At 37.8% G+C, this 24,882-nt stretch overlaps 2 protein-coding genes across 3 annotated transcripts in view; one reads left to right on the top strand and one right to left on the bottom strand.

Annotated features, from left to right (window-relative positions):
- Window positions 1-24,882, top strand: part of LOC127446040 (protocadherin-9-like) — a 418,502-nt gene that overhangs the window by 210,179 nt on the left and 183,441 nt on the right. The gene's annotated exons all lie outside the window — the stretch shown is intronic.
- Window positions 18,772-22,521, bottom strand: LOC127446041 (piggyBac transposable element-derived protein 3-like). 2 transcript variants are annotated; one of them, XM_051706657.1, is made up of 3 exons: window positions 22,443-22,521; window positions 21,433-21,594; window positions 18,772-21,290 (listed from the first exon to the last, which is right to left on the bottom strand). In XM_051706657.1, exon 3 carries the CDS (start codon window positions 21,271-21,273, stop codon window positions 20,317-20,319), a length of 957 nt encoding a protein of 318 aa, XP_051562617.1. In that variant the 5' UTR covers window positions 21,274-21,290; window positions 21,433-21,594; window positions 22,443-22,521; the 3' UTR covers window positions 18,772-20,316. The 2 variants fall into 2 exon arrangements, with proteins under 2 accessions (XP_051562617.1, XP_051562618.1); XM_051706658.1 differs by having other exon boundaries at window positions 18,772-21,594.

The following is a 24,882-nucleotide window of genomic DNA, read 5'->3' as shown; positions in this document are numbered from 1 at the left end:
ATGTGGTTATTTCACGGCAGCTCATAAGGACGGTCGCGCTAATCAAATTCCTTGTGACGTTAAACAGTCTGGCAATTCCTGCAAAGAAGCTAATTACTATTGACGATAGCTTTTTTGTTTGCGTCAACTATGTTTTATGAATGTTTTTGTGCAAGATTTGGAGATTGAAAAACCTATTGCTTTTTTATTATTTATTTTTTTTATGAAAATGTACCTGTAAATGTACTTTAAGCAGTATTAAACACTATTGTCATGAAAGAAAGATGGAATTTCTGATATTATCAGAAAGAATGTGATGAAAAAATACAAATGTCTATTGAAAATTAATGACAGCAAAGGAGAACGCCAATTGCCACAACCAAAGATTTCTTGTGGAATCTTAAAAGGCATATTTCCAGAAAACATGGTAATATCCATTTACATGTGGAAAGATAATCTAAAAGTCAGTAATACATATCTCTCTTTCTCTCCTATTAAATATTTTGAATAATCATTTCATGATTTTAAGCTAATGCATCAACATCTCAACTGTATATGTCCCGCACTGAAAAGAATCTAACTATTTATGACCTTAAACACCAACTGAACTTATCAATTTGTTAATATTGCATGGCTTGACTTTAATTAACTGCCATCTACTATTTATTTTAGTGCCGGAATATATGCAATTTACATGTGCAGAAGAAGAAGCTCTCAAAGCTATCATTTTTATAGTATTATCTAGTCTTGATAAAGGGTAAATTGTTGCCACTCCACTCAACTCACATACTCTTTTCCAAACACCTGGCTCCTTTCTGATATATAACACCTAATTGTCACGAACCAATCATTTCCCAATGGATAAAAAGGCCCACCCAACTTTTTATCTGATTGAATATGCTGTTTTACTCTAAAATGTCAGATTATGTAAGTAAAATGGTTTGTGAGTGGCTTTTCATAACTTTATTGGATTTTAAAGCTTTATAATTCACATTAGCCATTCTAACAAGGTTTGTAAAAAAGAAAATGTGTAATGAATCCTCTCTGTGCTACAAGGTACCGCTGCATATTACAAGCAGCTCTTGCCCGTTTAACAATAATGGAATGGCTCTTTATAGAGAGCTCATGACACTCAAGGTCACAGATGAAGTCGTGCATTCAGTGTGGAAAGAGGGATGTGCTATGTCATTTTCAGCGGGGAGTCATCTTGCTTTCGCTCAGGTCTGCTGTCACTGTGACCCTGCTGAGGGTGATTGTCACACTTGCTCGGTCACGCTTTAGGCGTTCCTTTGGTAACATCGAAACCTTTGATATATAGAACCTTCGACTGATCTTGCTTTAGCGTGACAAGATACTTTCTGTATACTTTCTTCTCGCTTACGCTCTCTCTCTTTTTCCACCTTATTAAAGGGTTACACAGGTTTGGAATGACTTCATGTCAGTCCAAACCTGTATGACTTTCTTTCTTCCATGGAACACAAAGGGAAATTTTGAAAAATATCCTGGCCACTGTTCTCCATGTACTGAAAGTGAATGGGTATGGGTGCTGCCAAGCTCTAAAATTACAAAAACTTCACCCCAAATGTGTCCTAGATACTTTCCTAGTTGTCCAAACTACTGGTGCACTTTATTACAATTTACAATTTACAATTTACGAATAGATTAAAATTAAAATTGTTATTAATTCAATTTTTTTGCCTTCTTCTGAAGCTCTTTTATATCGAACATGTTGGTGTTAGATGTGTCACAGCGGTTTGACGTTTGGGAGCAAGAAATGAGAGAACCAATGTTTAATGTCACTGATGTCAAACCTGACTCAACCAGTCTACATGGGCGTTCAGACTGAACAATAGTTGCATTAAAAAAAAGCTAGACATAGCGCAAATAAATACAACAGAACGCAGGTGTCTCGAGTAGTGATCCACCGATATGAGTTTTTCAATGGCCGATACCAATAAGCTGGAGAGCAGGTTGGCCAATGACCGATATAAACTGCAATATACATGGTACAATTTAATAACAGCATGTACGCAAAATTTCTTAAATGAAACAAAAACAAGAAAAAGTTAAAACATCTGTTTATTGGCCAAGCGAACACGGTTTTTGGCCAATGCCGATAATTGCAAAATGGCCAAATATCGGTCATTTAATCTCCCTGGGCTGTGTTTCCCAAAAGCATCGTAACTGTAAATAGTTCGTAGATAGTAGATCGTAGCTCTATGATCAACTTAAGCTTGCGATGCTTTTGGGAAACGCAGCCAAAGATATATTGGAATATCACTAGCCTCGAGATAAAGTTTTTAAAACTTGAAGTTCTTTTTTAACTTAACATGGCTTCTATTCACTTTCATTATATGAAAAAAGAGTGGCTAGTTTCTTCAAAAATTCACCTTTTGTGTTGCACATAAAGAAGAAAATCATAGACATTTGGATGACATAAGGGTGAATACATAATTTTCTTTTTGTGTGTGTGTGTGTGTGTGTGTGTGTGTGTGTGTGTGTGTGTGTGTGTGTGTGTGTGTGAACAATCCCTTTAAGAATAGATTTAAGGAGCAAATTTGAGCACATAGTTCATTGTGAGGATCCAAAAGACTGGATATGCCACCCATTATCGACCGAGATGAGAGAATCTTTATTATCCTCTTAGCTCTGCGTGGGACTGAACTCTGAATAAATTGCCCTTCTTTTTCTGTTGGTGTGTCATGACAGGTAGCATGAATGCACAATGAACTGTATTAAGCATGCAAACTGAGGGATACATCTATTAATGTTAATGTGTTTCTGAACTTTTTTTTTATTATCATGAATATTGTATTAGCCATGTTTGCTGTTTACCACAAGTAGAGTTTTGAATGCAATGAAAGTTGTTCACACATTGGGGGTGGGGTGGGGGGTATTTGCACGTATGGAACAGAGCGATCCTTCTTCTCAAACCGCCATTTATTGTGGGTATTGGTGTAATGGGGGTTCTCTAACTCTTCTGTCTTTTATAAAGCAGCTTCTTTCACTGTGTAGACAGATGCAAACTTCATAATTAGTTGTCAGACAGAGAGAGAGATAGACAAAGAGACTGTACTGGGTGCAAAACACATCAGCTTGTGGCCCTTTTCTCTCCATGACTATTCTAACGGAACTGAAATATGGCTTCTCTTTCATCTCTGATGCAATGACCAGGTTGAGATTGACTGTGCTCTGATCTTCAAGAAAAATGAGAGATTGGGAGGGAGAGAACTCAGATCTTAGATGTGTTACTCTGATATACAGTATAATAATCAGTGCAATCTCATGCAAAACATCACATCCTTGTGGTGTGGATATTTAATGTGTTTTCACATCATCCAAGGGGTCATATCATACAGTTTTATAAAGAAAAAGATAACGTTTTTATAGAGCCACATTACTATACCAAATGTTTTTGCAAAATTATCTGTACATGGGTCGTTGTACATATCGCTGCAGTTGGTGAAATAAACACTAGAGTTACTCAAATATAAACTTCTATTCCATTTCACACAAATCACGAGTAAAACGGCAAATTATTGGTTATTTTACACCGTTTCTCACACAATGCTTTCCTATGACATTTAAACACTTCTTATTTAGTGCATAACTCATAAGGCAATTTATTTTAATGTTTACGTTACATAACCAACTACATTTACATGTTATTTTCATATGCGATCAAATTGTGCAGTAGCTCAGCTGATAGAGCGTTGCACTTGCGATGCAAAGGGTATGAGTCCTGAAGAGCATGCGAGTCGACACGTGAGCTAAAAGTGTCATAGAAGCACCACAAAATTATGTTGTTTTTCATCTCACATTTGCTTTTTATGACATGTTTGGTTAGGTTTCAGGTTTAAGGTTTAGGGTGGGGAGGTAAGTTTTGTAGATTTAAAATTCAAGAAAGCATTAGCCTACAAAACCTCATCTGTTTGGTAGAAAATTAACTGCATTCCAAGTGCAATGTTCTATCAGTTCAGCTACCGCTCAATCTTAACGCACATGAACAAACTTGTAAATGTTGTTGGTTATGAGATCTAGATGTTAAAATGCACTACTCAGTGGACAACTCAGAACTGCCACGTTACGTGTAAGGAACAATGTAATACACTTGCAAAAATGTTGCCACAGTCTTTTTTATTTTATTTATTTATTTATTTATATTTTTTCTCTTTCCATGAGATCAGGCTCCTTTCATGACCATTTTCCACCCTGTCTCAGACACTTAGTAGTTACAGTATATTTACATAATACATCAAACTCTTTAATCTCAGAAGATCAAGTACAATTTTATTATTCATAATATGAACCCTTTAAATAATAATACTTCTACTACTAATAATAATACTAATAATAATTACCGAGCCAGGTTTTGCCTAAATTGTAGAGACCAGCTAAAAATCCCAATATGCTTATAGCCCGGGACAATTTTTATTTATTTATTTATTTATTTATTTTTCTGTTGCCTCTTTTTCAATTGGTAATCGGTTAAAATAAAATTAATGAAGAGTTAAAAACATTATTATTATTATTATTTTTTTTTTTTTTTTTTTTTTTTTTTATGACAGTACTTTGTACTGAGGGTTGGTGATGTACCAGTTGCAGTGTTACCAGGTCATTCAGGTAAAAAAGGAACCTGGTCTAGAAAAACCTGCTCAAAATAAGGGACTTATTAAATAAGCTATTTAATTGTTTTGCCCAGGTGTGGGAATTATCAGCATATAAATCTTAACAAGCAAAGAGTACAATAGCCTATTTAAAATAACGTTGTTTCAATAAATGTTTAGATTAGATTCAAGATTAGATTCAACTTTATTGTCATTGTGCAGAGTACAGGAACAGAGCCAATGAAATGCAGTTAGCATCTAACCAGAAGTGCAAACAGCAATATCTATATGTAAAAAAAAAAAAAAAAAAAAAAAAATATATATATATATATATATACAATAAAGATTTTTATGGAGTGCAAAGTTATGAGGTAGAGAAGCAGAGATCAGCTCAATGCAAATGTCTATGAATACAGTATAAGGTGCAAATGAAGAAGTATAAATACTGAAGGTGCATTGTACAGAATGAAATATAAATATGTAAATATATATATGGCCAGAGACCATAACAGTGCAAGTGGCATCAAGAGGTAGAAATTATGTGCAAAGAAATGTGCAAGGGAATGTGCAAAAAAAAGTATGTGGTCCGAGTGGGATGTAGTGTTCAGCGCCTGAGTTTAGAGTTCAGTAGGCTGACAGCTGAGGGAAAGAAACTGTTCCTGAGTCTGCTGGTGCGACAGCGAAGACTCCTATAGCATCTCCCAGATGGGAGAGGAGTAAACAGACCATGGTTGGGGTGAGAGGTGTCTTTGATAATGCTTCTCACCCTCCTTAGGCAGCGTTTGTGGGGAATGACTTTGATGGAGGGTAGCTGAACACCAGTGATGTATTGGGCAGTTTTCACCACCCGCTGGAGGGCCTTCTGGTCTGAGACAGTGCAGTTGCCATACCACACTGTGATGCAGTTTGTTAAGATACTTCAGTAGTGCAGCGGTATAAGTTGGGTGGATGTGGGGGGACAGGTGAGCTTTCCTTAGCTTCTTAAGGAAGTAAAGGTGCTGTTGCGCCTTTTTGATCAGAGTGGAGGTGTTGAAGGTCCAGGAAAGATCCTCAGAGATTTGGACACCCAGGAACTTGAAGCTAGTCACAAGCTCCACTTTGTCCCCATCAATGTAGATGGGAGTGTATGTGTGGCCCTTCCTAGTCTGCCGGTAGTCCACAATCAGCTCCTTGGTCTTCTGGGTGTTGAGTGTGAGATTGTTGTTGGCACACCACACTGCCAGGTGCTGTACCTCTTCCCTGTAGGCTGTCTCATCATTGCTGCTGATCAGGCCTACCACCATGGTGTCATCTGCAAACTTGATTATGGAGTTGGAGCCATGCTCAGGTATGCAGTCGTGGGTGAAGAGGGAGCAGAGGATTGGACTCAGCACACAGACCTGTGGTGCACCAGTGTTCAAAGTGAGGGTGGAGGAGTTGTTGTTGCTGATCCTAACAGACTGTAGTCTGCTAGTGAGTAAATCAAAAAAAAAAACAAAAAAAAAAAAAAATATATATATATATATATATATATATATATATATATATATATATATATATATATAGTTGCAAGCAGCAATTAAGGGGCCAAGCACCAGCATGGCAACCACTGCACAACACAAAGATCTCACAGAGCAAGAATAGATCATATTGCACCCAGACAGATTTGAACCCACAACTTTCCATTCCTCAGTTTAATGTGCTATCCAATGCACCACACAGCCACAAAATACTGTCAATCAACAAAGGGATATACCAAGTTAGAGGAATCACAGCCGAGCACAGGTTTTACCATGATTAACTTTATATTCATGCAACTTTGCAACAAAGATGCAAATCAACATTTGATCGGGGAAAAACCCAGCCTCCATTCAGTAAGGACAATACAAAAACCTCCAGACCTACACACATTTCTAATGCATGTTTGCTGAGGTGGGGATCGAACTCAATCTAACCACTGCTCCACTCTGCCACTGGGCTTATAGCCACCATAAGGAACATACCACGGTAAAACGTTTTTTATTTTATTTTATTTTTTTTAAACAGCCAAGCAAAAAAGTCACCATGATCAACATTGAATTTATGTAACTTTTCAACAGAGATCAAATTCAGAATTTGATTGTGAAAGAGCCCAGCAACTATTCAGTAACCACAATACAAAAATGACCAGAACATTTTACAGAATGACTTGCAGAGGTAGATATTCAAACCCACAACCCTTTAAATTATAAACCACTGTTTTATCACACTAAGCCACTCAGTTGACATATCCACTGAGAGGCAAAGAGACTTCCTGAGGTTAGAGTCAGTATACAAGTGTAGTTTATTCTTTGAAATATAGGTGGCGCTATCTCCACACTGCTTAAGAATCATCAGGACATTGTGTCAATGATGCATACCAATTTTATTTGAAATCCAACAATTATTAAAAAATTATATATCTTTTAAATACAATGTCAATATGGTGGAGAAGTAGTATGGCCGATATGGGAAAATCTGGTATTGTTGAAATCATATACACCAACCCCATAATATTAGGACATACGGTTCAAAAGTTATGGGCAAAAAAAAAGCTATTTTTCACAATTCTTGACCCATAGGTGGCACTGTCGCAAAGCTCTGTATGTGCCCTGAGACCAAGGTCCTCATGAGGAATTCCAAGTTTCGTTTCGATAAGACACAGTGTTGCCAAGATACAACCTCAAATCCATTTTCACAGCCACCTCGTTGACTATGTGTTTGCATAACTTTTCAACAAGGTTAGATATCAAACTTCTTTATAATTAATTTTGTGCAGCTCGGTTTGGAGATTAGTTTGATCCCTTTTGTGTGCAAATCAGGCAAAGTTTGAAGGAGCAGAAGTGACAAAACGAGGAATGACATAATCCAAGATGGCATCCACTGTAATGGGCAGAGTTTTGGCGGTCCTTTGGAAGCATCAAGAGGAGAGTAATCAGACAAAAATATAATTGTGTCTCTAGGACATACGGTTAAAAAGATATGTACAAAAGAAAATATAATTTTTGACATGGTGGTGGCGCTATAGTGTATGTCCTAGAGACCCCAAATTTGTTATGGTGGCTATTCATGACCACCCCTATCAGTGTGCCAAATTTCAACATTTTCCTACATACAGTTCTTTGGGCTGCCATAGACTCCCATTGGGGAGGAATAATAATAATATTAATAATACCAACAGATACAATAGGTGCCATAGCACCTTCGGTGCTTGGCCCCTAAATATTGGAGCAAACTTAACTGGTTATTAACCGTTTACCAACATTTAAAAAATAATGTTTTCACTCTGGAACAATTGAAAGGACCCGTTTTCGGTTATGTTCTGCAAAACTGTTGTTCGTTTTTGGTTTTCATTTCTGGGAACTTTTTTAGTTCCTGCTTATGACAATCAATAAAAATCAGCAATTAAAAAAATCTGCCAACACAAGAAAAAACAGTGTTTACATAAGGTTTGAAATCATCGGGTTCTTCTCTGCTTTTGACAACAAAACGTAAACAGGCATGCTCAACACTTACGCACATTGGATAGCCTGGTAAGAATGCAGGTAAAGGTGTTTACATGCATAGTGATTTCGCTTAAACCGTTTATAAAGGAAACTGTTTAAGGAATTTACATTTATACATTGTTGGCGTGTTAAGCATAATCGGTGTAAGATCGTACAGATAAACATGCTCAAATTTAAATATAAAATCCAATAATGCAAAAACATTTTTATCAGGGTAAAGTTCAGGGACAGGGTTAGGGATGGGGTTTGGGGATAGAACGTATCATTATCTACGTATATCAACAATGTAAGTCAATGGAAAGTCCCCACCATGATAGAAAAAAAAAAAAAAAGCGTGTGTGTGTGATCTTTGCAAATCGGAATAAAGATTAGCCATATATTCTAGAAGTCATGAAAACACTTGGTCTGCCCTCAGCCATCTGTCACACACACACATATGCACACGCACACACAGAGCGGTTGATATCTGAGGAGAGAGTTTTACTATAAATTCTCCTCATTGCCAAGTAGGTGGCTATATGCATGAAGAATGTGAATCGTCAAAAACAAAAGAAGAAGAATTTGAAAGTGGATATTGATAGTAAAAAAGGACTTGGACAAGCGCACGGAAAACTGATGTATACTTTGGCCTTTACTGTCCATGATGGTTGTCACAATTTAGTCACTTATGAGGTGTAATTTCGATTAGGATGCTGCCCTGGCAGGTAGCTGCCTATGTAGACAGCAAGGTAGCTTTCTAGGGTTTAGAGCCTAAGAGTTTCTCTTATCTCTTCTCTTTTATTGCACATTTGTTTTGTCTTCCAGCAGAGCAGCTCCTGTTTTATGATTTGCTTACAAGGAAAGTGTTACGAATTGAGTTCTTTTGGGTTAATGGTGGAGAATCTCAGTGGAACACGTTTTTTTTTTTTTTGTGTGTGTGTGTGTGTGTGTGTGTGTATGTTTGAATGAAGTACTGCACATGCTCTTTGGCTGACTGGTTAGGCCTCCTTTCTTTTCCAGATCACTAAGGCAAACAGTCCTTAAGCTCCCTGTGTTCCATTCCGGCCCTTTAATGAAAGTCAAGCCAAGATTTTGAAGATGAAAGTGCTAGTGTTTGTGGATGTGCACTCATTAAGTTCGGCTACCACTAAATCATGTGCGTAGGATTCTCTGACGAAAACTCACACGTCCCGCTGTACTTCAAAACACCTTGTCTGGTCTTGCATGTTTGATGACAAATTTGCATTTTGATGAAAGTACTGAGACCAAAATAATTTTGTGAATTTATTCTGTTTGTGAGGTTTACTAAGGATGCAAAGTGAGTACCAAACGATAAAAGCAAGATGTACCAATTTGAAAGCAGTTTAAATTCAAAAAGAGTAGTATCTATTGAATAACGTAAGGTATTATCACTACTCTGTTGAACCAATCTTAAACCAGCGGTTTGCTGATTTTGCTGGCTGAGTGCTCTCTATCATCAACCTAGACCACCAAACAACCTTTTAAAGGCTACTGGCCATAGTTTTCACAAAATGTTAAAATAATGTTCAATAGCATTTGTTTTTTTTATTATTTATTTATTTTTTATTTTTTTTGGTACCTAAATTGGTATCAAGTTTCTTACATTTTACCGGTATTGATATTGACTGCTGTCATTTTGTTATCATGACAACCCTAGCTTTATCAACACCAGAGAAAATACTATATTCTTGGCAGAAACTTTCTTAACAAAGCGTAGGTCGCTTTCATGTTATTATCTTGTTGTTAATCTAAATCGTATTATTGTATCAACCTCTTATTACAAATGCTCAGATGAATCCAAAAAAGGCAAATACTAAATTTGATTGCTGGAAATTCAAAAACTAAAGTAAATATTAAAATAAAAAGACAAAATAATATTGTCTCTGATCCTCAGCTATTGGCAAACTTATTAAATTATTAATTTATCTCTTCAGTGGAGGAATTGGCTAGCAAAGTGGTGGAATCTGAACACATTCCAATTAAGAATCAAGAGATCTTCTTTTCAGATATGCCCTTTTCCTTTTCTGAGGTATCAATTAGTGTGGTTGCAAACATTCTAAAATCTTTGGTGTAAAAAAGAAAGAGACCGAGTAAATCACATTTCACTTCAAAATCAATAGAACATGCCCTGCTTATATTTCAACCCCAAATAAATAAATAAATATATTTTGCTAAAGAAAATGAAGCCTATTTTTAAAATCATTTAAATGTTATTTTCCAATAATACAAATACAAATAATAATAATAATAATAATAATAACAACAACAACGACAATAATAATAAAGTAATATATGTTGCATAATGTAAACTAAGTTTTAGGACCATAGTGTTTTTTTTTTTTTGTTTTTTTGTTTTTTCATTATGACATTTTTTAGCAGTGCAACAAATACTTCAATAATATACACATACTTCACAATTTAATTGCTGTTGTTGTTGTTATTATAATAATTATAATTATTATTATTGTTATTATTATTATTAGTAGTAGTAGTAGTAGTAGTAGCATTATTATTATTATTAGCATTAGAGTAATCATAATTGGACCATTACATTTTAATGGTTTTAAAAATAGGCTTATTTTATTTATTTTTGTAAGTCACATTTATATTTATTTATTTATTTGGGATTGAAATACTGTATAACCTGGGCATGTTCTAGACACATTTTGTGAGAGTCACCTTAATGTTGACTACAATGGACTAGCACACTTCTTGCTTTCCTAAAGGAATCTCTGCCTACAGTTTGAAAATTGTGGGTTTCTAAGTCATCTTTCCAATAATAAGCTGTCCTTCCTTACTTTGAAGAAAAACATTTTAAAAGAGTCTAACTTGAATATGACACTTCTGGTATTCAATTCAAAATAAGCCTGAGGGGAATTTGGCAGAGTACAGTAATTATGTTTCGACAGACAGTGGACCCGTGTCTTTAAGGTTACAAGTGATTGACATTGTGGACGTATACTATAGAGTAGTGTTCTAGAGGTGACATTAACATCAGCTGTACCCTGAACACCAAAGTCTGATCCTCTTTTGTCTGCTTTAATGCCTGAACAAGACCTCTAAGGAGATCATAGTTCTGTTCCAAAACCAAGTGAGCTGATTACCAAGACAGCATATTAAGGCGTCATAGGTACAAGTAAGGCAGCGTGACATGTACGAATCTTACGCAGACATAAGTTCGTATTCGTTCACGATCAGAAAAGTGTACTTTGAAAGGCAACGAGGCCGGCCAGTCGCGATCTGATCTGGAATGCATAAAAATGTAAGTATACCCAGGCTTTTGTAATACACTGTGTCGAGCTTGGTGAAAAAATCCAAGATGGTGGGCACAGTAACAGAATATATATAAATATATATATATATATATATATATATATATATATATATATATATTTATTTGTAGTATATACGTATATATACGTATATACTACTAGTCAAAGGTTTGAACACAAGTTAGGACTGACACATTTAAACGTGGTCACTTTAGACTCTTGTGCTGTGTCTTGCGGTGTTTTTTTTTATTTTTTCCATGTCCATGTCATGTTCAAAAGCCAACTTTTAAAAGCTTGTATTAAGACGCCTACATTCTGTTATTTTCGTTGTGTTGCATTTAGCTTTTTTAGTGCAAGAATGCGTTCGGTCTGAATTGTCCCTAAGAAGAGTGTTCCAAAATTATTATAATTTTTTTTTTTATTAGCATCCACCCTAATACGTAAGCCCATTAAAAACACACTGATTTTGCTTTGTTTACGCCTCTCATTTACACTGGAATGGTGTTGTTCTCTTTTGAAAACATTCCTCTTTTTGAAAATGCCACATACTTTGGAAAATGGAAATGCTATAGGGTTGTTTTCGACCAAAAGTGTATTATTGTGGACGTGACCTTAGAAGGCAGCTGCCTATATAAGCAGTTGACAGCAAGGCAGCTCACTAGATTTTGAAACAGAGTCCATGTTAACATGTCACCTACATTATCCCTCTCTCTTTACCCGTTTCTTTTAAAGAAAGAGCGATTAACAAAACCTAATCTGTCTGAGTCATCCTAAACCATAACAAAAGGAAGATTTGGCCTTAATAACTTAGCAACAAAACCACCTTCCCCGCTCGTTGTAAACAGCGCTCGTTAGGTTAAGCACATTAAAGCAGGATTGATGAATGCACTTTCAGGCATGGGAGTGCTCCACGTGGTACGAGAGAGGATCGGGCCTGCATTTTCTCTGGAGTGGCAAGCCCAATCACTTGTGATTTTTCATGTATTGATCCTCGCCCAGCGTAATGACCCTGAGATATTGTGATGTGCAGAAATTGCTGCGTTTGGCTGGAGCGTCCGTCTGTCACATGCATCTCTCCGAATCACGGCTGCTCATCATTCTTTTGATGTTTGAGGTGGACGACCCCAGTGTCTCACAAGTAATTGAGGACATTGCATTGATACGCACACACACACACACACACACACACACACACACACACACAGACATGCATGCAGGGACACTAGAAACAGTTCATTGAGATACAGGCGGAGAAAATACAGAAGGACAGGAGTAGATGAATTGCAAACAGCCATCGTATTTCAATAGAAGCACGTATAGTTCATACGTTAACATTCAATTCAGCATGCGCCTAAAGGGATATTTCATACATGTGCTGCATACGAATGTGTTTAGTGGGTGTTGGGAGTTTCAGATGAGGTTGTTGGAATGATTTTGATGTATGAGAATGATGGGTTTACATTTCTAGAATGCAAAATGTATCCAGAGACTATGCTAATAGCTGAACATTTGCACGTTGTTTATTAATCAAAATCCACAAGGTACCCTATACATTTATGTCTCTAACCTATGAAAATGTGGACACATGGTGAAAGAAGTGGCAGAAAACACAATACATTCCTTGTTTTTTTTTTGTTTTTTTTTTTTTTTGTTTTGTTTTTTTTTTTTGCATTACAGCAATGAACATATACATTATATCACAGTAGTAACAACTGGACCATAACAGTTTAATGTTGCTAAAATGGGCTGTATTTTCCATAAGCAATTTAATTTAATTTAATTTAATTATTTATTATTATTATGTTTATACATTTATTATTATTATGTATTTTTTTAATTATTATTATTATTATTATATATTTTTTTTTATTTAAGCTGACATCCAGATGACAGAATTTTAGTTGAACTATCCATTTATTGACCTTGTGATTTGATGTTATAAAAATTATAATTCACACATATTTGCAGCTTAGTTTAATTAAATGTTCTTGGTGGGCTGGATAGGCATTATTGTGCTGTGAAAATTGTCTTATTAACATTTTCAAAACACAAGAAAAATCTTGTTTGCTGTGATATTAAACACCTGAATATCTTACATGCGTTTCGTTCTCAACACTTTTTTTCACATTTTCACATTTGTGGGGGGAAATCTGTGGATTCTGAGGAATGGATTTAAAGATGATTAAATATGTAAAAACAGAGAGTACACTGTTTCCGAAACTAATATTATTGCCATTATTTGTATCAAGATAAACCTTGAATGTTGCCATTGATAGCCTTGCCTAAAAGTAAAGTAAATAAATAAATCAAAAAGAAAAAGAAATGAATACTAATGACACTCATAATGACAATTCTGTCATCAGATAGATAGATAGATAGATAGATAGATAGATAGATAGATAGATAGATAGATAGACTATTGATTTAAAGTTAAAAGTTTATTCAAAGTATTGTTTGCAAATTTTATTATAAAATATTCCAATTTTTTATACAAATATACCTATATAGATATACCTTATATACCTTAGTTTGAGAGTGCAGTGACACCGACTTGCATAATTCACAGTGCGTCATGGGAGTGGGTGGTCTTTTGACACGTTTTGTTTGCCATTATTCTCTGATTGGGGAATCTTTGCCCTTCAGCAACATGGTTAATGCAATTATTCCAATATTATAGTAAACACGATCAAAAAAATCAAATAAAATAAAAATAAAATGAATTAACATGGACTGATTACTTCATCTGTAGCATACACCATAGATTAATGGTAGGGTCTGTATTTAAAGTTGCATAGGTTATTGTAAAAAATCTGCCGATTTGCCAATGGAGAAAATGATTTGGATTTTTTACTTCTGAAACCAGACTGTTGCACTCTGTTTTAGGTTTTTAAAAGGCACATTCTCCACTGCATGTAACGCTTGGCATTAACTTACAGCTTAGAGTTTTGGAATTATGAGGTGCACACACAGAGAAAAACACACACTCTATAAAGCCGTGTTTCCAATGGACTGGCAGTGGTCTGTGTGGACTGAAGCGCAGTTAGTTAGGGTTGTGTGGGTGCACACCATTACTTACACTGGATACCTTATCTCTTTATTTAAGCCCAGGGGAATTAGAGCCAGAGAAAGCTGAGAAAGAGAAAGTGAGTGGAAGAGATATCAGATGAGAGATTTAGCATTGGCAATGGATAGAAACAAGGCCGTGCTCAAACTCTGATTCCTCTAGAAAAAGTATTTATGTAAGAAATTAAAAATGCATGCATTTTCTGACATTATTTTTATGTTTATTAGTGGGTTTTTGCTGAGGCAAGCATCACTTTTACTATTGCTCGTACTTTGGGTTAGGTGAATGACCCTAGGTATTAAACATCTGTGTATAAGGGGCCATTCACACTGAAAATGGCCTTGAGCTAGTGCATGTTAACATAGAAAAACAATCAGTAGTATTAGTAGTAAAACAGTATAGCAGTATTATTTCCACACTATAAACCTTAAGTTAGTAGAACTTCAAAAAGAGGCAATCAGTTACATATTTTTTTAAGTTAATAAAACTCCCAATTTTAAGTTGGTAAAACTTTCATTTTTTAATTTTGTACTACACATTCATGTTAATTGATCTAAACTTGAAATATTGAGTAGCATAGCAATTGCTTATTCACCATAATGGTAACCCCTCAAAACTAAATAGCACATCAAAACATTAAAAGGGTAATGAAATGTTCTTTTTTATAGTTTTATTGTCTTCCCTGAGGTCCACTGAAAATGTTAGTAAAGTTTTTTTGCATTAACACAGTCACAATTTAGTAATATATGATCATTTTGCACCCTGTCTCTGGCCCTCTGTCTGAAATGCTAGGTTTTGGCCCAAGCTCCTCCTTAAAACTTCAACATAAATGCCCACTGTTATGATTGGCTAACATCATGCAGCCCCTCAAAAAAAGCCATATTTGAAACTCAGTCAGAAGAGAATGAACCAGCTCAACAACGTTATAAAACATGTCAGGGTTTACACATAATGCACATCCAACACATTGCATCAGAATATATTAAACTGTTAATTTCAAGCACAACTGTTAACACTCACACCCTGTCTACACCGGACACAAGAGTTGCGTCAAAAGCAATAGAACCCTGTCACGAGGAGGAGGGTGTGGCCGGGCCGTGATGATGCACACCTGGCGCTGAGTTGACTAATCAGTGGGAGAGAGATAAGGAGCGGCCGGGACACCAGTTCAAGAGATAGAGAGACGCACATGTTGTGTGTGTGCATCTTTGTTTTGTTTATGATTGTTCAGCCGGTTCCCGCCTCCTCCTTGCCATCCTGTGAATACGTTACATTGGTGCTGAAACCCGGGAAGGAGGATGGATGCGCTCTCGTGGAGTCCTTGCCACTGCCATCGCCAGGGGAGGAGCCACGGCCGTCCGTCGGGGGATGGAGGAGTCGTTCCATCCGCAAGGGGTCGGAGGACTCGCTGCCGTCCATCTGGGGAGGAGCAGCTTGTCCACCAGAGGGTGGAGGAGTGGTTGAGGATCAGGCGAAGGCATGTCCGGGGACCGGCAAGCAAGTGTCTCTTTTCTCTCTCTCTGTGTGTCTCCCGGTCACCCTTTCCCTCTCCCCTCTCCCTCCCGTTGTCTCTTCCCCAGGTTCCCAGGAGGCGGGGTGGACCACCGGCTGGCGGAACAGCCGGAATGGCAGCGTCTCCCCTCCAGAGATGGGGGGGTGGGTAGATCAGTCCAGATAGTGCCCCGGCCTGAATCGGGCGGGGGAGGAATGTGATAAGGAGGAGAGCATGGCCGGGCCGTGAGGGTGCACGGCCGGCACTGAGTCAACTGACCAGCGGGAGAGCGAGATAAAGGGGGAGCCGGAGACGCCAGTTTGAGAGAGAGAGAGATACACACACACAGCCGCTGTGTTATGTTTTATGTTGTTTAAGGTTGAGTTTGTCATTAAAACTTACATTGACTGTTCAGCCGGTTCCCGCCTCCACCTTGCCCATACTTTACCCGTTACAAACCCATTATAATCAATGATGCTGTCTACCATGGAAGAGTCCATTGTGGCACGTTGTGTTGCGCTTACAGTAAACAGATGTCCCGTTCCATTTTGCACCGCACACGGTGGCGCTTCTACTGCCAACAACCCAAATAAACGGTTTAGAAAGTTTCTGTCGATGCACCCGGTGTAGACAGCCTCAAGCCGATGCATCGCATCGCATCAATGGATGCGCCCGGTGTAAACAGGGTGTCAGCACCATAAACTATCACACAGTCATGATATATAAAATATTCATGAATTAAATGGTTTACTCACTGTTTTTGCGATTGTATCCAAGTGTTTTAATGGCCCCATTCTTATGACTGGTATGATATGAGCCGAACATATAATCCACTCTAAAATACACTGAAGACACATCCACATCCAGTTTCCAGTAACATTCCATCATGTTTTCATACACCAACATCTAAAAAAAGCGCAAATGGGTGAAAGAATGTGTTCATGACAGAGAGTTGTAACTTGACACCGCATCTTTTAAAAGTGGCCAAAGATATGTATCAAGTGGTCAAAGACATCTGTCTGTGCATGTTTTTGAAGAAAAACATTTGAATCCAGACAGGCACATGAAGATGTCCTGGGTAAGTCCACTTAGGATGAATCTCCCATGACAGGCCCCATCTCTCTCCTCTTCACCTGTGTGACTGACTGAGCACCAGTGGCAGGGCCAAGGGTGCAATGACAGAAAAATAGGCGTTGCATATGCAGATGTATTTGGTCCTTGTGATGTCAAAAGTTTCACAGATTCCAAACGAGCCGTTTTTGCAGCTTGGTTTAAATAAATGCTCTTTTTCTATTAAGGAGGAAGTTTTCAGTTCTGAAACTTACAGTATGTTTTTATAGTACAGTGACCTCTTATATGTCAAAAGGTCATTTTAAACACCTTTAAATACTAAAAAGTATCCCCCTTTGCATTCAGCTTGCACAAAGACAAGTGATACAACACTTAATTTTAACATTTACTCTCCCTGTCGAGTGCCATAAAAAGCATGCTGGAAAATAGAAATCCCCTACCCAGTTTCAGTTAAATTAAGTTAATTTAACTCAAAACAATAAAACCATTCAGGTTACTTAAATGTTGTTTTGTGAACTCAAAAGAAAGAGAAAGTTCTAAATACTCATCAAGGTTAATTTATTTGAACTAATTTGTATGATTTAATTTTTCCCCACTCTAAACAATTAACTATTTTGAGCATTAAGGTTTACAGTGCATAAAATAATAAAATTTCAGTAGAAAATTGTCAGCGATGGTTGGAAGCTTGGGATTTTTTTTGTTTTTTTTCAATCAGAAGCTAAATATTATTCAGTGATTGACATCGGAAGGAAGATCACTTTTCAACATGACAGGTATATCAACAGCTTCCTGTCCCTTGCTGTCCTGCTGTGAGCACAGATGCTTATTATATGTGCTATTGCTGGGTGTCGGGTAGAGAACGGATGCTTTATGCACAGAGCAGGAAACTGTGCCAAATAGCCCTTTGAATGCCCAGGCAAGATGCAACATTGAAGTACTTTATGAGAAAATCGCTTTTGGAATTTAGCTGAAAGGAGCGTCGGCCAAGCCTCAACTTCTCTTTTATCCTCAGAATGCTGTGTTCTGCACAAATCTTCACTGTGGATTTAAGGTTACTTTTGGGTTAATAAATCCTCCGCATGTCACTCAGTCCCTTCCATAAAACTGTCAATCAAACACACCCAGAACTGAAAATCTAGACTGGCAAAGATCTTGTTATAGAATTGGACAAAGCATTTCCTTTGCTTGTTTTGTCGGGCAATAATTGTTCTTTTTGTACAGGAACAAGTGTCGTACAAGCACAATGCTGAAGAGAAAAATTGATGGAAAATACTAGGAGAGTGACAAAGGTTTATGTATCTGGTCATTAGCTTGTGGGCAAACCCACCCACTGTGTGGGTTCAGACAGCAAAACCACATCAAATGCTTCTTTTATGTGTGGGCTTGTGTATTACGGAAACACTGTACATCATCTCTCACTGCTCTCACCCTCAACTAATGTGTCACAATTTAAAATGTATCCACCTAATCATCTGTGGAGTACTGAAAGAAACTTCTACTCTTAGTTTGATTGCTTGGTCGAACCCAGGGGCAGCGTTTGCATATGCAGAGTATGGCAGTTGTCATACCCTGGCATGCAGACAAAGCCGGGAAAATAAATGCCTCATTAAGATGCAGTTTGCTCGTCACTTCAGTCTGTGTCAGCCTCGTTTCCCCAAAGCATTATAAGCCCAACTATATCAGAGAAATGACCATACTAATCAACTTAGAATTATGGGCTGTTTCCCAAAAGCATCGTAAATTAAGTACTTGAAAATGGTCGTAGATCTAGTGTTCTGGAGTAAGGACATATCTGACTTATGCAGACACCTGCAGGACAGTCGGCAAAATTACACCTCATACCATTTAATACAGTTAATGTCTTACACTTTATGAAGACGTATACAATGTGATCATGATAATTTCATTTTAAATTTTATGTAAGGAATAATTGATGATGGACCATTGAATTATTGAAAAAATAATGCACACCCGAGGTGGTAATGCAGTCACGACATGCAGCGAAGTGCATTATTTTTCAATAATTTAACGGGCTGGAGTCAATTATTCTTCTTATACCACGGTTATCACACCTTAACCTTTTAAAGCCTGAGCCCCAAATTCCGAAAATTCCATTCTGTGCCAGAATATGATATTCATATAAATTTCATATTATATTCATATTCATATAACATCACACACCTGAACTGTATATACCATATTGAAGAGAATGGGCTTTCAAATGATATAAATATATGTATGGTTATTTATGGCTAATCAACCTTTATCAATAAGATTTCACACAGCAATTTTTACAAAAATCTTCTCCAGCCACCATACTTCATCAGACAACTGCATTTTCAACCATTTTAATTACAAGCTAGAGGGAAACTTGGAGTGTATGAAATATACATAATTTTGTGGGCAATGTAGAATAGCAGACAGATTAGAAATATAATCTGTTGTTTAAAAGTTATGACAATTCTAGTGATTAGTGGGAAAACGAAAAAAAAAAAAAAAAAAAAAAAAACATTTAGAACGTTAAGATACATTTCACATGACCACTCCTCAAATACTCCTTTTGAGCACCTGTAATAATAAATTGAGATTGCATCTGAAATTGAAGGACACAAACACTGAAAATACATTTTATGTGTTCAATAAAACACACACTTTATTTAATTTGAACATTAGAATTACACACGAATTACACAGCAAAACATACAAAATCAAACTTTTGAACTATCTACAGTAAATACATTTTTAATAAAGAGTGCAGGAACAGAATATATATAAATTCATAAATACTCAACAACTGTAATACCTGTGGAGAGAAGAGAAGGAGAAAAGAGGAGAGGGGGAGGACAACACCAGTAAACACAGCCCAACCTAGGCCTCTTTGCGAAACTGGTCACAGTGCCAAGACTGAAAACAGTTCCTATCGCGAACCAAGCAAAGTATTTTGCCAATACATTCCGGCGCGCAACAAGCTACTTTCATTTTATTTTCAGTCCTACTTTTCCGATAGCATAGCCAACATGCTCTCTTAGAGGACTCTTCAAATTTAGGGACATGGGCTGTGTGGAGTGATGACGAAGGAGGGACTACAGGCTTTAGTGTATGCAACAGGAAACTTGCGTGAATATTGATACCTCCCAGCTGACGAGCCAGGTTTTCTCTGAAATCTGTGTGGGTTAAGTTCACCGGTCTACGCTCATCTCCTGGTGCCGCATGAATGTGTTGCCATTCCTTAAACAATATGAAACTATTGATGACGGCAATGTCTATGAAGTGGAAAAAAGAGTCTCCCATCACTTCTGAGTTTTTTGTAGGACGTTGTAAGATTTTATCATTTGGTCTGACCTATCAACATCACCCATGTTTTAGAATCGCTGATGACAGTGGGCTGGAGGGCTTCTTCTTTTGTCCAGTTGCCATAATTTTTTACAAACCTAGTAATTTCGGTTGAGCCATTCGCATTGTGGAAATTGGAGAGGCATGTAACTGCATGCGTGTCCTTCCACTGAATTACAAGTATGTTCCCCTCAATCCTACACCACCTCATATCCCCACGAGCTGTCTTGCATTCCCATCTTTTGATGTCTTTAAATTCTGCAGGAAACAGTTTATGATTCACCCTGCATGTCCCACAGGCATTAGTTCCCATTTCTAACAACTTAACCATAAGAGCTGGGGACATGTAAAAGTTGTCAAACCAAACACTGTGGCCCTTGTCTTTGAATGGCTGCAGTAACGATTCAACTGCTTTGGTGACCAAGTCAGTGACACGCCCATCATGACTACCTGTGTAAACATTAAAGTCGAGAGTATACCCCGAGTCTGATGTTGCAATTACCCATGATTTAAAACCCCACCGACTAGGCTTGCCCTTCATGTATTGTTTAAATCCTGACTGAGCTTTAGACTTGACCATACGTTCATCTATTGCGAGATTTTGGTTAGGCTGAAAGAGCTGCTGCCATTTTTGTTTGAGGTGGTCCATAAGATAACGCAACTTCCTAATGCGATCCTGATTATCCTCTGTGGTAGGGTCTACAACATGTAGAGCTGCTAAAAGAGCCTTGTAGCAGTCACGCGACATAAATCCCCTTGCCCACGAGCCCTGAAGTGATTTGGTTCCCCAATGACGATGGGAATCAGGGAGAATTGAAAACCCCATGTAAATGAGCAACTCAAGCAATTTATAAAATTCATCGGGGGTCACCTCCATCCAAGCTCCTTGGTAGCTGGAATATGACGGACAGTTTAGGACGAGCTCCCACCCCGATGGTTTGTAAAGCTGCATATCTCAGCAACTACAGCCTGAGTAAAAAACAGCATGAAAAAGTCAATTTCTCGCAACATCATATTAGAGGTTGACCGCACAACCTGAATAATAAGAGTAACAGTGTTAGTGTTACTGTGAGTATCAATCATATGAGAAATAGAAACAAACAATACATACACATTCATATATACCCAGTTGATGGTCTTGGCTGGGGATCAGGTTCCATCTCATCCTCCATCTCCTCGTGGTCCAGGTCTTCCTGCAGTAGTTCCTGGTCCAGCAGATCTTCCTCCTGTGTGCTCATGCCCTCAGAAGCAGGGAGCCATAGTCTTTCCATCTCTACAACAGAAAAAAAAAGAACACAATTGGTAGCCAGCAGTGTGTTCTTCACAAATTCATACACTGAACAGTCACCAAAGGCTTGCAGACTAAGAAGAATGTCCAACTGCAGACAGCCCTCTCACACTTTCCTTGAACAGGAAGCTACACACAACCTAAAATCATGTCTGTGTGATGGATTGGTAAGGCTATCTTCTAAATTATAGAAAGATATCTACCATTTTTTTTGTTTATTACATGGGAAAATCAACAAGCCAGATAACTTATCTAACTAGCAGGCCAGTTTCCAGGCAGGTCTGAACAGCGTCAAAAAAAAAAAAAAAAAAAAAGTCTGAACAGCATCTGCTCTCTGCCTCACATTACTTCAGGCGGATATTTCACAAGCGAAAAAATTGGCAAAAAAGTTACTGATATTTAGTTAAAAATGTACATAGTATTGCTAGCTAATGTTTATTTAGAAAGTTTCACAGAAACTGCCAAAAAAAACTTTTATATAAAAAGAAGAGGCTCGCCGATGACGGTCACGTCAAACTATCTAGCGCTACTACATATAAATGCTTCATAACTAAAAAGGTTTGACTATCTTCCACAAGCGACAAAACTGGCCAAAAAAGTTATTGATATTTAGCTAAAAATGTACATAGTAGTGCAAGCTAATGTTTATTTAGCAAGTTTCACAGAAATCTGCTTAAAGATAGAGGCTAGCTGCCTGTCCGATGAACGGCGACAGTCATGTCATTTTTTCCAGAAATAACTAGCGTTACTCCTATAAATAAATGCTTCGTAACTAAAACGTTTTGACTTTCAATAGACAATATTGACAACACATGTTAAATAACTTGTCTTACCTCGAAAGATCGCCTCAGTATTCAATTTGAAGCAGTAAGTCCAACACTGGAGGTAATCTCCCGGGATATCCTCTCTGGCTCCGCCCAGGCAAATGGAGGATGACGCTGATGACGATACATTTATTATTCACGCGCAGTAACCCCTTAGCCAATCATATGTGCTTTTAGCTTATATTGTCGTGAGTATCTGGATGTTTTCAGAAATAAAATCGGTGATTGGATGGCGAAGATGAGACAGGAACCAAGGGAATAATTGTTCCCAAATTTGAACGATCCGGCTGGAAAGGGTTAATATATCATTCAGAGTTTTATATCTCAAGACATTTTCTGGTTTTCATCCCTAAAACTCTCCTGTGAGTGGAACTAATTTCTTCTGCCATAGATTCAGCGTCTTGCTCTGATACAGCTGAAGCCTTCGTTGCTAGTTTGAAAACGTCACTTTAGAACTAGCAACAGAGGATTGTGAGGCTTGCGCTGCTTTACTGGAGCACTTACTGGAGTAGTAAGGTAGTGTGTTTGTGCATGTGTGTGTGACTTTGTGTTTGTGTTTGAGGGAATCGAAAGAGAGAAACTCAGAAACTGAGTGAGATCGCTTCTGGGATTACCTCTTTTGTTGCAACTCTCATCAGAAGTAACATCGCTTCAAAATCGCCAAGATGCAAGTTTAAGGACTTCTCAGCAGCAGTGAGTGTCGGGATTTTTGTATATAGCTTCCCAGATGTAAACCGTAACAATGTTTTTCAACCCCGCTGAGATGCAGGTGTGCGCTGACATGGCGGCGCTGTTTTTCACTCACGAGTAAAAGTGTGTACGTAATGCGTGTATGTGTGTGTGTCCACGTGTGTGGGAGTGTGTGTGTGAGAGGGGGAGGGTGCAAGGGTGTTTTCCACAGATATTTCAGATAATATAGAAACTGTTGTATTGATCAAGTGTATCTAGTTTTGATACACCTCAAGCCTTTGTTGCTAGTTCGAAATTGTCACTTTAGAACTAGCAACGGAGGATACGCTACTTTTCTGCATTGGAGTAGCAAGGTATTGTGTGTGTGTGTGCGCGTGTGTGTGTGCATGTGTGTGCATGCGCGTGCGTATGTACAGTATGTGTGTGAGCGTGTGTAAGTGCGGGGAAGGCGAGGGCGCTTTTCAACTGAATTGAAATTAATGTAGTACGTTTTTAACCAATTTACTTTAACCAATGTCTTTGTTTATATGGTTATTTTGCTGTGGTAGCATGTACGGTGTGTGGGCGGGTTTGGGTGGTTTACGAGGAAATTTTTTTAGGTTACAAACTGGTAATTACAATGGTATTATGCTATAAATGTGATTTATGAGGACATTTCTAATGTCCACATAATTCAAATTGCTTAAAAAACATACTAAACGATGTTTTTTTTGTTTTTTTTTAATGCCATACCCTAGGTTTTTATGAAACGCTGCTGCTGTCCGAACCCCTGTTTGAACTCCACCCCCTCCTTCTGCCATTGCAGGTCTCTATTTGGCTCTTTTCAGTTTGTGAGAACTTCCTTTGTTAAGTGCTTAAAACATCACAAGTTATCGCATGAACATGCGATCCACTGAGAACAAGGTTCTCTCATAGCGCTCATGGACGCGCAACGGATGTCAAGATTATGTATGCCTTCGAACGACTTGAAATGTGACATACGAGCCGCATGGACTTATTTTATGATATTTTAGGGTACCTTTGTAAGCTTTAAAGTGAGGTGCTATGCACTGCCATTGTTTTAAAAAGACGGGCCGCGATATTCGTTAAAACATTTCCTTTTTTAGAAAGAAAGTCATATGGGTTTGGAACAGTATAAGGTGAGTGAATGATGGCAAAACGTGAATTTTTGCATGAACTATTCCTTTTAGCATGTTACTATATTCACACTGAGGTTTGACTTGACTATACAATGGTAGGATACGATTACTGATGGCCTGGAAGACTCAGAGGATGGGCTTAATTCTTGTTCTTTTCATAAAGGCAATTGGCTATCTCTACCTCTATCTATTTGGACCAGTGACTGAGTCAGGGGAGGCATGTTCAATACTTCATTTCAATACCTCAATACATGCTGACTTAATTTCCCTGGAGCTCATGAGAGCCAGGGGCTGGGTTTTCCAATCTCATCCCCAGCAATGGGACAACTTCCTCTGGCCACTGCAGACACCGTCTCCGCTGCTTATAAGCTTGGGCCAGGGCAATTACATTACAGTCCGATTGACACAAACGGGACCGGGACCTGTCTGAAGTTAATGTGACAGGGAAGTTGTTAGACTTTAAAGACCCCATGAAATCTAAATTGGAGTTTTGTTGCTTTTAGTCCATGTCCATTTGTGTTCTCATCATTATAGGGAAAGTTCACCCAAAAATGAAAATTCACTCATCATTTACTCACTCTCATACCATCCCAGATGTGTATGACTTTCTTTATTCTGCT

The sequence above is a fragment of the Myxocyprinus asiaticus genome, chromosome 9, assembly GCF_019703515.2.
Source record: "Myxocyprinus asiaticus isolate MX2 ecotype Aquarium Trade chromosome 9, UBuf_Myxa_2, whole genome shotgun sequence".
In the NCBI taxonomy this organism is placed as follows: Eukaryota; Metazoa; Chordata; class Actinopteri; order Cypriniformes; family Catostomidae; genus Myxocyprinus; species Myxocyprinus asiaticus.
Note: the sequence above shows the minus strand (reverse complement) of the source record. Positions and strands in the feature narration are given on the sequence as shown.